At 42.2% G+C, this 17,148-nt stretch overlaps 1 protein-coding gene across 1 annotated transcript in view; it reads left to right on the top strand.

Moving 5' to 3' along the window:
• The window catches only part of LOC100740824 (neuroligin-4, X-linked-like), a 226,843-nt gene that overhangs the window by 203,808 nt on the left and 5,887 nt on the right, over positions 1–17,148 (top strand). Inside the window, 4 exon segments of the mRNA XM_003488791.4 lie at positions 3,371–3,486; positions 6,463–6,695; positions 9,404–9,616; positions 9,803–9,941. Of these exon segments, the coding sequence (XP_003488839.2) occupies positions 3,371–3,486; positions 6,463–6,695; positions 9,404–9,616; positions 9,803–9,941 (701 nt within the window).

The raw sequence follows: 17,148 nt of genomic DNA on the forward strand, positions 1-17,148 counted from the left end.
ACGAACGGGGAACGGTTAATGCGGCGAGAGACCGCGAATATTCACGCTGAAGATTGTATTTATAATCGCGAGAAAAGAGGAAAAACTTGTTCAAGTGGTCGGTTAATTTAAATATCGACCGCATAAACATTCGTACGAGAGAAGAGGACGGTAAGCCGCTTGCAAGTTATGAATATTACCAGCGAACGTAAGCTTCCACTGTCCGACCCCTCGCTGCCCTCTTCTCTGTGCCTCCTCTACCTCCTTGATCCTCTTCTTGATTCCCTCGTAAACTCGACTGGAAAGGCATAGTCATCTTCTCCGAAGCACGGCGATGCTGACAACTGCCGTGGATGATAAGTTAATAAGCTTTGCCGGAAACGAACACCAAGCGTGACGTTCGGAAGGAAAAATCGCCGAGGAAAAAACAGCGCGTTGATATTTGGTAATATCTCGAATATGTTTGCCATGCGATGCATTCGAGCGAGAATCATTGGAAATTTATAGCTTTCGGAACAGCAATAAGTAGAATGAATAGAATGAGATCGTAGTTATACGTCGGTTCGTAGCATTTATATTTCATTCGCAGAAACTCCGGACTCTGCGTTGTTTCGTTGTTTGACTAAAATAACGTTACGATAAAAATAGATCGACTCGCGTTCATAGAGAAACGTTGAGAGTAACTGGAAAAATTGAATGCGAAATTTGCAATCACGGTGTTATTTCTACGAGTTGAACGCTTTCCACTCGTATCCAGGGACAATGTTCCGAAGAAAAGAGAGTAATTTGAAGTATGCGTGGTAATAGTACGCATTACGCCAAGTCTCGCATTTTTCTCACTTGTGCAGGTTATCAAGATAATGTACGTCAGAGAAATTGCTTATGAAATATCTCAGCAGCCTTTTCTCTATATCCCTAGGCATCCTACGAATACGAGTAAAACGATGCATCAATTTATATGCGGAACTTAACGTTAATGGTATTGCGATAGAAATGGCACGAAATATTCCGAAAGAACGTCGTAAGAGCATTTCCACGACTTTCACCAAACTCAAATGATTCGGACATCGTCACACCTTTGATACTCCTTAGCGTAAATTCTAAACAAAGATTCATCGAAATGCCACCTAACTCTCTCCGAGTAAATATTAAAATTATGAAATGCAAATAGCTCTAAGTCCGTAAGCTTCAATCTTTTAGTCTCAATAACGTTTCGGTTTAGTCTACGGTGCAAGTATAATGGTATAAGTGAGCCATTGGCTGAGACATGCTTCGTTTATTATCCAAGCTGAGAGCAAGTTTTAAAGTGATAAACTCATGGTTGAACAATTCGAGAGACGTACCTCTCAGTGTGTAATATACTTTAAACCGACGGATGTTGAGCTACTCCATCTTACTTGCTGTCCAACACGGAATGTGCATGTTAATGGGCAAGTTGACAGATTAATTTTCCCGTGAGTGGATACCGTGCAATCATGCTGCGTAATAACACTTTAACGAGTGTTTTTGCGACAGGGCCTATGACCATGTGTTTACATGAAAGCTGTTAGTTTTTTTTTTTTTTTGCAAAATTAAACGTGCGCGAATTGCGAAAGAAATCGCTGTCAAATTTGCGGATGATAATTTCTTCTCTAACGGCGATTCTATGCTGTTGAGGTTTTTCGATGTGTAAACAGAGAAAACTCGTGGATAAATTGTAAGGCGGAAAATATATTTAAATAGAAGTGTAATTATAAGTAAGAATACAATTTGAGCTGGTCCAGATCCGCACGCTAGCTGTGTTACCCAATAACAGGAAACCCCGAAGCCAACGTCGCCTGTCTACTGTTCATGGTCTGTCTTCGTCGCAGTCTTTTGTCTACACGCTGTCAGTGCTTGAGAAAACTAAAAAGACCAGATGTAGAGTTTTCTTAGAAGTGGTGACCACTTCAACATATGCAAACATGGAAATTTGAGGCCATTTATGTAGATGCATCTATGTATGTCGTATTTATAACTGGCTGACTTGGACAGCGCGGTATTCAGAAACGCACTTAGTTGGAGAAACCGTCAGTCACCGATTGTCTCGTCTGAGTGACACATACGGAGACAGCCAAGGGATAGACTGTTTGAATCGGCTGAAACACGAACATCGGTGCTAGTCGTAGCTAATGGATCAACGCACTTGAGGAGATGATAAGAGTCGTATTCGTGCAAGATTCTCGAACGCGTATCGACAGCCTTCATCGTTACACAGTCATTCACGTGGACGTACGTCACCGACGATGACATCCCGATCATTGCTCGGTTCATCGATACGATTGACGAAACCAATTTGTTACGTATCTCCGACTACCTACGCTTTTCCCTTTTCTTCGTTCGTTGGTCGTTGTAAAATCTATTTCTCAGCCGTGGACGAAACAAAGAGATCGGAAGGACGACAGAAAACCGCAGGCGTCGCGAATTCATCAGAGTATCCAGCGACAAAATCTCCGAGGTCGAATCCTTTGCGCCCCGATACGAAGATTAACGACTCCCAAGTTTCCGATTAAACTCAGGCAGCTGATTACGAGGGAGAAGCAGCTTTTGTCTACCGAGTAGCGAAACAACGTTATCTGGATTCTCTAACGAAGCCAGCCGAAACCGCGATAACCGGTTGCTTGAAAACATGTATCGAGTCCACGCGAAATCCTGCTACTTCTCTCGAAACGTAGCATCGTTGGATCTTTCCCGAGATAATGATGTACCTTGGCGAACTGTCGCGATAATGTTACTCGGCGAACACCGCCTTACCGATACGAAGATTAACGACGGTTAAGATTTAAGTAACTTCCATGAGAAATCCTGTTTTACGGATATCAAGGTCGATAAAATCATATCGCGTTCGCGAAACGCGATATTACAGTACACATCGTGTTTCCCTTAGATCCACGTTCGCAGAGAGTCGAAATGAGATTTCGAAATTTCTCCAATTCAATTTTATTTCGTCGATGATTTATGATAGCGGAAAGGCAGGAAACCGACGAAGCTGTTTGGCAAGCAAAGATCCGCGAGGCTAAGGGTTTTCTCGCCCAGCCATTTAGGATCATATTTTTAAACTGCTACACGTGCTGCTTTCATGCCAAGCGACCAGATCAATTCGCGGCAATGCAAGGATGAAGACTACGTTGGCTAAATCGCTCCATCTTTTTCACGATAATAACTTAATGAGAAAAAATCGCTACTTTTAAGATTTATCTGTACGTTAATTTTTGTTACATTAATTTTAATTGCGTTCAAAGCGTTTCTTGTTTCGATGGTCCGACGGAAAGGATGGAAATTACGGACTGGCAAAGTAGTAGTTGTACGGCTGTGTGTAGTTGTACGTACGCAAGATGGATAACCATCGGTCATTACTTTTTAATTGTTGCAGGCTTGCTGTTTCATCGCAGCGTTCTAATGTCTGGTAGCGCGCTTTCACCATGGGCGCTGGTGAGAGGAGCTGCAAATTACGCTCTGCAAGTTGCCAAACATCTAAATTGCTCGTGGGTGAGTATTGCTCGGAGTGCATTACATTAAGGTCTCCGGTTCGGCGACAACTCCGAAGCAAATAAACCGCCGTCAGACATTCCCCGCGAGGGAAACAATTCTCGCTCTCCTTCTCTCTTTCTCTTTCTCAATATTTTCGTACATACGATACCGACAAACGTACAACCGTATTAGTTTTCTTGTTGCAAGAAATTCTCGACTACCTGGAACGTAGTCCACCCGATTAAAAATTATGTTTAACACAGAAAGGAAGAGAACTTTTAACTTAAAAATCAGCCAGGGAAACATATACTGAAGCGTGCACGAGGGTAGAACGGTATATCGTGCTTATACTTCAAAACATCTGGCACAAGGAAGAAAATACAGAAGAACGAAAACGCAGAAAATTATCAATCAGGAGAAATGTCGTAAAAACAAAGGAGAATCGGAAAATATCGCATGTACTAATGGCGATTAGAACGGCGCATAAAAGGGAACGAGGGAACAATGTAAAAAATGAGACTCGAAGAGCAAAGCGAGATGCGATGACGATACAGATACACGAAGAATAACACACACTTTCCTGGAAAATACTGAACCGAACGTCGGACATTATTTTCGATCGTGTATCGCCGGTAGTTTAATTGTATTGGACGGTAGGGGATATTTTCGTATCGCGATGCGTTGGCTGCGTTAAAACGCGAAACGCGCTGCAACTCCCGATGGGGTTGTTGCGCGATGTCCGCCGCACATATTAGCTTAATTGAAATGCATCGTTAATATAATTGCTAGTGCGTAACTAACGGATGTAAAAACATCGCGTTCTTGCCGGTTTCGTTTGATACTTTAATTTATGTACGACCGTGTTACGCTTCCGTGTTATGCTTCCGTGTCGCGACAATATCCGCTCGAGCCGCATTTCTGAAATCGCTCACCGGTGGAACTAAAGTTGTATCGCGCGAGCGGATTCTTGGCTGTTGAAAAACACCGTAACGTACGCGACTTTACGAAAATTTGTTAAACGAAGAATAGTTTGCAGAACGTTTACCGAAACTGGGCATCGATTTTTTAGCTTGTCAAATGATCCAACGAAACTCCGTTTATTTGAAATTCATCCATTGAAATTGAACGAGACTGAAATTTTAGTGATTGGACTGAACTATTGCTTTATTTCGCTAAACCTCCATCGTATACGAACCGTTTATCCTTGGTGATTCTGTCAAACGGAATGCCGTAATGGTTTAATCGGAGCGTTTAAAAAGTTCCCTATAAATATAAATACATATCGCAAATACCGTCATATCCAATGCACAAAGTGTCTGGCTATGCACCATCCCTTTCCACTCAGACCGTATTCTATCCGCTGCCACGATTCCAAGTTTGCGAATAGAATAATCAAACGCTGATCTTTGCTACCCTCTGCAACAATTGCAACGAATAGAACTGCAGCTGTAGAGGAATATACATGGTAGGAGAAAGAATCTCGATTTCATCGTAGAACGTCGAGAGGCAATACCAAATGCGCCACGGCTACTCGTAGCCACTTCTCTATTCCCCGGCGAAACACGTTCTAGATAGGCTAAACAGATCCTCGATTTGCAGCCGATTGAAAATAACGATTAAACGCGAAATCGGGGTAAGAGCGTCCCAATTGTTTCCCGAACCAACTCCTCTTCCTCTACAGCCGCTATTTCCCGTTGTTCCCGTCGAGTGGTAAAAATAAAAACAAAAAAAGAAAAAAAAAAAAAGAGGGACAGCCCGAACGAAATGGAAAACGATACGGGATTATGTTATGCGAGCCGATAGCCGCGGTCCAGTCAGAATTGATTGAATTTGTTGCGGGCGAAAAATGACGAAATTAATTTCGTATCGGATTTGGAGAGCCTGCGGGCTACAGTTCGATTAGAAATATAGCGAGCGGCGATCATCGGCGTTTCGTTGTGCACTCGAATTCGGATCGATTCTCGCGATTTTTAATGCGAGAGACGCTTCGCGGATGAAGCCACGAATATCTCGAATGAGATTGAACGTTATCGTCGAATCGAAGATAAGTGGCTTCGCCACTTTACATAGAAACGTATCAATTCCGAAGATCGAAATGTCGATCAAAAATTTATCCTTGGCGAAAATTTACTTGGAAAATTATAACGCTAAATCTGATGAAATCCTGTTCGATCTTTTACGTCGGTTAGCCGAGATCGAACGTACACAAGAAAGAGGTAGAACCTATCGGTCTAATTTTACGGTTTAGCTGCGCGAGAATCTGTGCTAGGGCTGCAGGCGAGAGGAAACCAATCACGGAGCGAGAAACCAGGCCGCGATGTGCTTCAACCCCCAAAAATTCCCCGGCGAAATTGTCAAACCTTCCATCTCCTCCTGCCGTCCACCCTCGTGCTCCGTTCGTTCGAAAATTGGAAACTCCTCCGCGAAGTCGACGCTTCCGACCAGCACTCCAACATATTAAGGCGTCGATTAAATTCGTTAAACCAACGAATCGATGCTCTCGCGCAAGATCGACGAACCTGCAGGGGGTGCAATTTGTTCGTCCCCCCAAATTTCCTCGACACAGCAGCTCGGTCGACGTTCGATTGTGGCTAGCCTACGTCTGTCGAGAGCAGGATTTCCAAAGGCGATTACAGGGCCGGTCACTAAAGCAATTCATTTGCGTGCGACCGAATTAAAGCGAATCGGTGCATCGTCATTGCGTTCCGCTCTGTGCAACTCGCGTTTACCAATCGCCGATTCACCTCTTCTCGAGGTACCGCAATATCGATCTGATCTTTGTGACAATGCTACCCATTGTCTAACGTAATTATCTCTTCCTTTTTCTTCTTTTGCTTTTGCTTTCTTTCATTAGTTACATATTTACCCGCGAGCCTACCTATTCTTTACGACTTGTCTCTGTTACCGCGCGAGTAGCATCTATAAACGAGATTTCTCGTACTCATCGCACGAGTATAGGTACTTTTCTTATAAAAAATTTGCTTGTTTGTTCAGGCCGCAGGTGATCCCCAGGCATTGCTCAAATGCCTGAGAGAGGTGCCGCTGAACGCGCTGGTTTCGGTCCCCGTAAAAGGGTTGGAATTCGCGCCTGCTTTCGGACCCAGCATAGACGGCGTGGTGATCGATCCAGGCGATCCTGACGATCAGGATTTCACTCTGCAAGTGGACACGATCAATACGTTGAACAACATCTTGATGCGGAAGGACGTCGTATCGAAACTCTCGAGGTACTTCCGGCCTCGGTCCTTCTTCATTTCCTCCTATTTTCCCTCGCGTTTTCCTTCATGTCGTCCTGTATATTCGAATATCCTAGAATTTTATCCAATTTTCCGTTGCAAACGCCTGAATATTACGCGTGAAGAAGAAGAAAACTCGGGGATGATAAATATTCTAGAAATGATAAGGTGTTTCATAATTTTACGGTGAATTTCGTTTGCAATTGTCCGGCAAACACGCGAAAATCTTCTCCTGGCATTTCACTACGATTTCTCGATCTACCCCAAAATTCATGGAGCGTACGCCTGTTTGGTTTCATCGTGAATTTCAACTTATCCCGCATAATCGTGGATACGTACATGGTATATAACATGTTGCAGGTAGGATTGGAACAAAACAGCGGTCTCGTTACGTGGCTAAACGGAGCATGCTAACTAACCGGGAAGATCCACAGGAAAAAGCGGCGAGTCTCTCTTATTCGGCACGTGAAATGTGGCCAACAAGTACGACTCGTCTTTCTCCACTCTCCTATTTTCCCTTCCCTGTATTCCCCGTTCTTGCTCGCACGTGCTTCACTTTCCTCCTTCCCTTTTTCCGTCCCGCTCGTTTTATCTTGCGACGTTTCACTGTCTTGTCAAATCTTTTGCCGCTTTTTATTTTCCCTCTTTCCCTTGATCACTCTCTCGCCGACACCGTACTCTTCCTTTTACCTCCACCTCGAACCTTCTACCTTCCCTGTTTTGCCGTCACTAACCTGTTCTTTATTCGATTCTTCCCCGAGATATTACAACTCCAACGACACCGTGTTTTTGATTTCGTTAATTGCATCGTCATTCGTCTTAGCAGAAACTTGTTATTAGTTTGAATCGAAAGACGACAACTCGAGCCTCCTTTTCACTTTATCATTCCTTTACCCTTTTGTGCTTGACCGTCGTCCATTTTTTTAAAACTCGGTTTCTTAATTTCCGCTCAAATCGTTCGTATTAATTTTCCGCTACGATTGCTCCCACTCATGAACCACCGTTTTGCTTTTAATCGTTTTACACCTGCGGCGAACACGTGTACGCGCGGCACTTTTAATTACTCGAGTTTCCTTTTAGAAGTTTTCGTTGTTGCGGCTGGACGACAAGGTACGTCCCCTTTGTCCCATCGTTCCCAGACGAGTCTCCTGTCCGAAACGCAATTCCGTTTGTTGGAGTAATTTAACGATTGCGACGTTTAGCCAGCCAACACGGCGAGCAACGGTTCGAGTATTTATAGAGCGGTGTATCGTCGTGGAAAAATGTTTTTACCCGTCGCGTTCAACGAGAAGAGAACGGAGTCGCACAAAGACTTCCGACAACGAATAACGAAACGGCTAAATGTCGACTGGGGCATAATTTTATGAGCATTGGCTGGTAGAAACGAAAAGGTAGTTGTTTTTAATTTCCAAGGAAAAGATCATTAACATGAAACAATTAGAGGGACAGCAAAAAAGCTCGACGAGCATATTCAAGCACGGTTTGCGGTCGTATTGAGATAAAATGGGTACTGTAGCGATCAGAATTAATTTTCATTTAGACTTGAAAAAGAGAATCTTCGAGTGTCCTAAAATAATATGCGAGCAGAGAACTGTTAGACACAGAACAATTCCGAAATCGTTGAATTACCCTCGTCAACTAGTTCTCTACGTTTCGTCCTTTGTCGCGATCGGTCTTTGTTCCCTTTTGTCGTCGCGATTCTTTCGAACGTTCGTGCGTTTCGTGCTTTCATTCGTGTTCCATTCTCGATCCATTCTCGATCGGAGCAGTAGCCTTTCGCTGCAACGCCTTTAGCCCCGCGATAAATAAATGATCCTGCGGAGGTTTTGCGCTATCAGACGCGTAACGATAACGTTAAAGGGAATGGAAATCGTTGAAACGAGCCGCGTTTCTTCCCGCCGACGTTCCTGTGAGTATCGCTGAATGTCCCGGTTCGCTGAGAGCGCCGAGTTAATTTGTCTCGAATAGAGAGACTCTTTCGCTTTCCATCTGTCTATCTATTTCTATTATCTTCTTTCATCGGGTGAACATTGGACGAAGAATCAGGAGGAATGGAACAGCTGAACCGTGTGTGTAATTATGTTACGTTTAATGAAGAAGACGATGGAGCGTCAACAAAGGCGCGTTCCATTTCTACGCCATATACATATACACACGCGCACTCTGTTCCTACGAACGTATTAAATTTCAAACAATTTTCCTTCTACCGTAGTACGAGGAATATACTTGCCTTGTCAATTACAGTTAATGAGATCGACGCCTTCGATTAGTTTAAAGAACAGAACGTCATCAATCTTTTTTTTTCGTCGGGAAAATACGTGAAATGTGAAAAGAAAAATAAAACGAAATATAGAAACGAGTACAATAAGTATGATCAATAATACGCCATTCAGACGTCCTCCATGACATTTTCGCAGTATTTTCCTCGATAATTAGCCAGAATAGAATCAGGATGTAGATATTCACGTATTTGATATATTGATCAGCGTGTAATATTTGTTTCATCGTTCGTGTTCGAAATGATACGTAAATATGAATAATCCCGACATAATGAGGCAAAACTATTTACATCATTATGATCTGTCAATGAAATGCCATTAAACTCTGTAATTAATACAGCAAACAATGTCACTTGCCCAAGCTTCGCCAGTAAAAAACGGCTCAAACAATTTCACATTGATTTACCATTTACATTCCAGATACGATCTGATGATCGGTGTTGTCCGATCGGAGGCGTATTTCGCTTTAACGGCGGATGACGCGCAGTACGGGATCGAGGCTGACAGAAGAACAAAAATTCTACGCGAGTTTGTACGTAACACGTACACGTATCATCAAGCAGAGATCTTGGCGACGATAATCAACGAGTATACCGACTGGGAACGACCTGTTCAACATCCAGTGAACATAAAGTGAGCGCAAAGATTAAACTATGTCCTTTCCTCGCAACCAATTTCTAAGAAAGTTCTAATACTCTTGTAAAACGCGACTTGCATCATTCTCAATGCACGTGATCTTAGCCGATCCGTTCGAATTTTCATTTTGCTTGTTTCGCAAACTTCCATTTATGAAAGTACTTTTTCCTTTCTGTGTTGCAGAGACGAAACCTTGGAAGCTTTAGGAGATGCCAACACCGTGGCACCGGCTACGAGAACAGCAGACCTTCACAGTCAATCCCATCGAAACTCTTACCTGTACGTGTTCGATTATCAGACAAAGTTCGGCGATTATCCTCAGGTACGTTTACAACGATTCAGCTTTGCTAACAAAACGTGTAAGCGAGTTAAAAAGTTCTTGGAAGTAACGGTAACCGCGATAGGAGGGCGAAATGATCCATAATGCAATCAGGGAGCCAGTCATTAACCCACATCTCGTATATTTTATTACTAACGATGATACATTACGCCATTTCTTCGCATATTCACCGTGCCTCCTCGTTCATTCAAATTTAAATCCCATTCTTCAGGCCGCGCATCCGTTTCCACCATGACGTTTCGTAGTTTAGTGGCGCAAAATGAAAGGCGCTTTCCATTGCCGGAGTACGAAGCGTGAAACTAGAAAAATTGCGTTTCGCGTGGCAAACGGAATCGTCGATCGATAAATCGTGTTTATAGAGGATCGATCAAACTGGTTCTTTCGATGAAAATTCCTTTTCGTTAAGCCGAACGTTCTTCAACGCTGCTCGTCTCACGCATTTAAGTATAAAATATTCTACGGTGAATTAACGAAAGAGCAACAAACAAGAGATTATACCTGATAAACGCGTTAATTTATAATTTGAGAAGCACCGGCTAATTTTGCACGGCTTTGCATCGTATTTTGAAACGGCGAACGCCACGAATTTTCCCTTTGTAATGGTGGTTTTGTGTTTCTCGGGGAGAGTTCGTTCATTATCGTAAACATAAGCTCGACGGACGTATTGTAAACGAGATAAAATGTATTCTTCTGTTTAAATTGGGCAATACTTTCCTGATATATTTCTTCGCGTTGACGGACATCGTAAAATCACAGCAAGACAAACGAAATCCCAGTCTTTTTATTTTACGCGAGAACAAATCAACACGCTCTACTGCGAACGTCTGAAATAAAAGAAAAACCAGAATATAAAAACGAAAATAAATGAATAACGCGAAATTGATTCAATGAAAATGTAAATATAACATCGAAGAGATTCGTATGAAATATTTCAACATCGTTAAAACCTTTGTCGTGTAAAATTATTCAGTTACAAAATTCACAGTGAAAATTAACAATATCTTTTTGGAACTTTTTGCAAAACCAGATAATACGCCCCTTCTCAATAGAGTGAAATAGGTCGTCAAAATTAACCTGGCCCGGCATTTCTACATTTCGCAGCGTTTCGAAGCTTTTACATTTTTTACGCCATGTAGATAGTTATTTCTCAAACTTGTCTAATTACGAAAATAATTTCTCCTTACATCAATCGAACCAGGATCCATTATCGAAGCCGTAATTCGTTGTTTCTTGTCCGCGGAAAGATAATCGTTAGTCGGTAGCTCGATATTCCACTTGGAAAACGAAAAGGAGAAAAAAGAATTTCGAGAGAGCGAATCAACGAGAATTCGTGGTAACTTCCTGTAGAGTTGGCTGTATTTACGCGTCTACGATATCACGAGATGTACATTTCCAACAAAACTGGGGACACAGAGGAAATTTTTCGCGCAGTCGTTCGCTAGTTTCCTGGTTATTTTCCGCCTAATTACTTCATTTCGTTGATAAAACGTCGCACCGAAGGATGGCACAGAGAATTTTCGACACCGCGCAACTAAATTTTTTGTTCCACTTCTATTTTACAAACTTAAAGAATACGCGATATGAATACAGTAAGCGAACAACCTCAACGGGCAAAGTTTTTCCACCGTATACGCTTCCACGTTGCTTGATACAACGTTCGAAGAAAAATGTAGCAAGTGATGATAACAGGTGGAGAAAAAAACGATAACAACGGTGGGAGAAGTTCTACCGCTGCGCGTTGGAACTACGGGAAACTTTGGATTTCGAAAAATGTTTCATTTCGACGTACAAAAATTGAAATAACTACGGTGTATGCGAAATGAAAATTTCGTGTTTTATAACAATTACTTTTTCCCCGGCTATTGAAATTAGAATTATTAGAAAGAATATAATTTCACGAGTTTTCGTAAAAAGGTGACCGCTACTCCATTCGAGATAAAAGGTTACCGTGGCTGAGTGAGCAAAGTGCTTGCTAGAAAATTGACTCGAGTTCGAAACCTCATGGTACTATCCTGATATTTCCTCGAAAATGTTCACGTCCTATAGTTTGTTGTACCTGAAAGATCATCGAAATCGAGACTTTAGAGAATTTTCCTATTCAGAAAAAAAATATTCTCACATTATTCTCTCTGTTCTAGAAAATCATAGAACATTAATAAGCTTACATAGAGAGGTTGGTATTCGATCGTTCTGCAAATCCTGACGCGTTAGCTGTATCTGATTTCTGAAACTTGTATCCATTCCACCGCCTGCGGCTGTAGGAAAGTGAACGAAGAACAGTTTGAAACTGCGGCAGATGAATTTCCCGAGTACGATTATATTATTACCGCATGCACGTGTACATTACGCGGTATATCTTGGACGCGTCGCTTCGCGCAGGAAGCGGATACGTGCGAAGGGAAATTGTAAAATTACGGGAGTGCAGCGACGCGCGAGATCGGTTGTGTGTCATGTTAGAACTCGGTGTTTCCGGTCGTAGTTTCGGTTCGCCGCGGATATACTCGGTTATCATCAACGCCGCCCGATAACGTTACCGATAATTTCCTGAACAATTACGGAGACGACAAGGGGTGGGGGCGGCGGTGGTCGTTATTTAAATGGAATTGAAAAAGGAAACGGGCGCGGTTCGATATGGGCGACGTTAATTGCGGAGAAACCGTACAACGCCCGGTAATGAAATTAATTTCGAAGCGATGTCGCAGAATTTCGAAGAATACTGGAGTGGAACGATGGAAGGAATGACTTCCGGAAAAGCGGAGGAAAAGCTGGGTAACGGTGGGAAAATTACTTCGTCTAATATTATGATATAACGCGCATACGTTACGGTTGGAAAAAGCTTGATAAATATATGTAAATACGTGAGTCTCCTGAATGCAGGTAGCGCGCAAGTAGAAAAAGTACGTATTGGTCGGACGAGCCAGTTGCGCACGAACTGACGAAAGAAAAAATTTGTAATATACGATACGAATAAGTGGATGCCGTTAAACGAAATTTCCAGACACGTGGTCCCTGTATATAAATGTAATATAGAGATGTTTCGCGTAGAATCGGCCGCAGAAAATCGAAATCCAATGGAAGGGTGTTGTAGCCGTTATTTATAACGATAATCGAAATGACAGATCCCATGGCATCGCGGGATTTGTTCCAATAAATGCGAAAGAGAACGAGGGAATTACAACCTAGAAAAGATTAATATTCAACGAACCCGCTTCGAAACCCGGATAGAATTCCAAGAATTGGTAAAACGAAGCGCTCATCGATCGGTTTGCGTGATATTATACATCCTCGTGGAACGTTCCATTAGCAAAGGTTTGATTAATCAAAATCAAGAAGCTCGTAAGATCTTACGAAATTGAAGTTGCAAATAAAATAGCTTTCGGAAACCTTCAATTTATCTTTTCTATTCAAGCTAAACCTTTTCGAAAGCTACGACGATCCGAGGTTTTTTAAAAGTCTTGGCAACGGTTTCCCTTCAGCCGTTGCGAAAAATTTCTGTTACTCGTGTGTCGAGTTTGCAAAGTGAGGCTGTGTACGCGTCACCGTCAAAGTGGAACTGTGTAAAGACAGAGTGGCAACGGAATTTAGATTAAACTTCCGTTTGCCAATTACGCGTGTATACAGACGGCTTAAAGGGGCCCGGTAGTTGAGGGGAAACATGCTGAAAAATTCTGAGGTTCGCGTTCGAAATAGATACAAAGACTACGCGGTCTTATTAACGACAGCGTTGCGGCAACGAGGACGAGGATGTCGAAGAGAAGGATCGACTATCTTACTAGAAATTACTATTACTAGACTATTACTAGAAATATCGTTACCAGGACAAGATAATTTCATATTTTATGATATTTGCCCCTTGGAACATCGTATCAAACGGTCGAAGAAATGGAAAGAACTACTAAGTTTCGTAAAGGCTTCAAACTGTTTTTGATGGAGTACGTTGGGCCATCAAGGAGAACTTTGACGTTTTGCCTCCGTGGAAAAATTATTCTATAAGACTAAAGAGGTTAAAAAAAGGGAAGCAGAAAATTACGAATCGGGGTAGAGGAAAGGAATGAAAATCAAAGACGGTTGTGAGTGGGACGTATTTAAAGTCCTTAAGAATTTGTCGATCATTTTCGCTCGAAACATTTTACCGGATCGTTGATGCTGGATCTCAAAAGAGTTCCTTGAAGGATTGTTTTCAAAGATCGATCGATCGATCGATCGAAAAAAGTTGGAAACTAGAGAGAAGAAAAAAAAGAAGGAAGAAAAGAGGCAATTGATTATTAACGTTGAAATTGAACTCGTTAATAGATTTCCATAACGAATAATTAATAAATTCGACGCTGATACGTCGAACAATTTGCATTTATAATTCGCGATTCACCGAGTTATCGTCCGAGTAATCGGCGAAAATTGCGAAAACGGCAGGCAATGCTGCGCTTCGTCCGGCCATTGATTTTAGATTCGCCGACCAAACATCATTAAATATTTCACTCGCGAATATTAATAGAGATTAGAAGAATTTCGTTAACCTGCGCTCAAACTGAAATTAACTTCCGCCAAAGAAACAAATTTTTACTTCGCAGAAACACTGCTGAAAGTTTCTGAATTTAAAGGAAACGGCGTTTCCACTGCCGAGAATTCGGTTACCTCGCAGAGTGAAACTTTCATCGGTGAAAATGTTTCAAAAATCAGGAAGGAAACAGGTAGTATAACAAGAACGATAAAGTTAATTATCGTAAGGAACAACGGTATAACGCGAGATGTACGTTAATCAGAAAAAGGTGAACAAATCCTTCGAGATTAGTCGGAATTTTAATTGAATTGTAGCATATGTCGATCCTTTTACTCGCATAAACGCGATCTGACACTTTGGCAAAATTCGAATTTCCATCGTTAATTTCGTCGTTGTTTTAGAATGTCGGTGAATATCAGATTAGGTATCCGAAATAAATTCAGGCGACATCAACTTTTAATTCGAATCTTTCCTATAAAAGAAATATACCAGAAGCGTTAAAATTGAGATTATAAAGATTTCTAAAGCTTCGCCGAATAAAACTCCCAATAAAATCCTTTTATACGCGGACAAAAAGAGCCACCAAAACATTACAGAAAGCAAAAGCTTTATCAGGGGGACGATGATTCTTCGGAAATTGCTTTTACTCGAACGATCGCCGACCGTTAAGTGGAACAAACTTTTTACTATGAGATAAAAGAGCCGAAGAACGAGAAAAAAGCACGCGAAACGTGCAAAACTGTCGCGTTATAAGGAGGAGGACATCAAAGGCAACCAACAGCGCGGGTTTAAATTTAAATTTAGATCATCGATTGTGCACCGTCCAATCGTTTATGCAGTAACCATACAGAAGAGCATTAACGCCTTCTGATATAATCGTATGAATTGTAGTACCGAAAGAAACGTTTGCCTCTCTTCGTTTCACCCTGTGCTTCGTATCATAAATCAAATTTCCAGTACTTAAAGCGAAGTTTATACAAAAATACGTGTGAGAACTGTGACCGGTAATCGCAAATAAAAGCAAGAAAAATTGTAGTTATCGTCTTTTTGTTCTTCGAAATAATGTCACGATATTCTGCACGTTCTGCTTTTGTCGTCACGTCGGAATATTCGCCAGAAAATTGCAAATTCGGTAACGATGTCGATTGCAACCAGGGAAGAAGGGTGGCGGTATTCTCATGCAAAACGAGAAGGTAGAGAACAGCGAATGAAAGGGTTAGCAAGAAATGCAGGCTGCGTATTAGGGGCTAGAGCATGGGAAATTTACAGAAGAACTAATACCATCGACGTAGCATGTAGAAAGAAGAAAGTCTGGCATTCTCGAAGCAGCGGAGAAGAAAGGAAAGGAAATAAGCCGCATGGAAAAATGTCCATTATAAAAATTCCAGTCTTTTCTCATAGAAGACGCGAGAAACTATTCCCGGAAGCTACGGCCGAGTTCTCGAATAGACAATACAAACGCTTTCTGCCGTTCGTTTTCGTGGCAGCGCGCTCGTCGAGCGCAGCGGTGTCCAGCGTGGCAGAGAGTCGGACGTATCGATTACATCTGGACGAGGGAAGCGAAGAAAGGAGCTGGACGAACGAAGGAGATTCTCTGACTGTGCGAAAGGATACGAGATTCATGGAAACGGAAGTGGAGAGCGTGGATGAAGAGAAAGGGCAGCGGGTCAGAAAAGCTAAAGAATAAAATTCAATCCGGTAAAACTCGTTGAGGGAGGTAAACAATGGCGATTCGTAATTAAAACGGACGAAAAAATACAGAGTAGCGGCCGGTGATGAAAGCGACAGAGCAAATAGAGGCAGTCGGTGTTTCGGGGCATAATTAACGGGGCAGCCGACCCGTAAAAACACGGAAAGAAAAGGAATGTAAAATTGTATAATGACATAGGACGAGGTTTCGAGGAAGAAGAATTTCTGGAAGGAGAAAAACAACATCATCGCGTAACTAACCTGATAATGACTCGCATTCAAAGATCGTGGAAAGGATAGAAAACTAGCGAGAAGGATAGAGGGCATCGAAGAAGAGGCACACGATCTGTCTTTGCGAATTGTCAGATCGACGAAATCGTGTGCGTACTTGTTTGCCAAACTATTCGCTGAAAGATCTCGAGATCTTTTCACTGTAAGGGCAAAAGTTCATCCAACAGTTTCACGGGAGTGACGGCGAAGTTACAGAGTTAGTCGAGCAGCTACTACGACCAGAGATTCCTTGATTGATATCCGTAATACGGTGGCAAAGTTTCGATCTTTGGAACCATTGGTACGCTCAGGAAGAATCTTTGATTGAATGTAGATTATAAAGACAGTATCTACCATAGTTTGATGGTGTTTGCCAACTCTTTTGTGCAAGAACGTAACGCGGAGAGCCGTTCCGTCAGAAAATTGAAAATAAGCTGAGGCAACGGATTCAGTGAAGTGCAACGAACTACATGATTTTCAAAAGGCAACAAAGTCTTACGCCGCGAATCGATAAGAAAAATATTAGGAAGGAAACGGAGGCGCTACAAAAGATGCAGAAGGTCTCCATTACTGCGGCAAGCTCAAAGGGAATTTTCTAACCTGGAAGTTTCGATCTCGACCAAACGAATCGTCTTTATTTCTTCTCTTTCGAACTTCTCGACCCAAAAATCCATTCGATCGAGAGAAAATCATCGCCGGGGATACAGGAAACAGCCGCCGTTTCGTTTGCAA

This window comes from Bombus impatiens, unplaced genomic scaffold (genome assembly GCF_000188095.3).
Source record: "Bombus impatiens unplaced genomic scaffold, BIMP_2.2 scf_0264, whole genome shotgun sequence".
Lineage (NCBI taxonomy): Eukaryota > Metazoa > Arthropoda > Insecta > Hymenoptera > Apidae > Bombus > Bombus impatiens.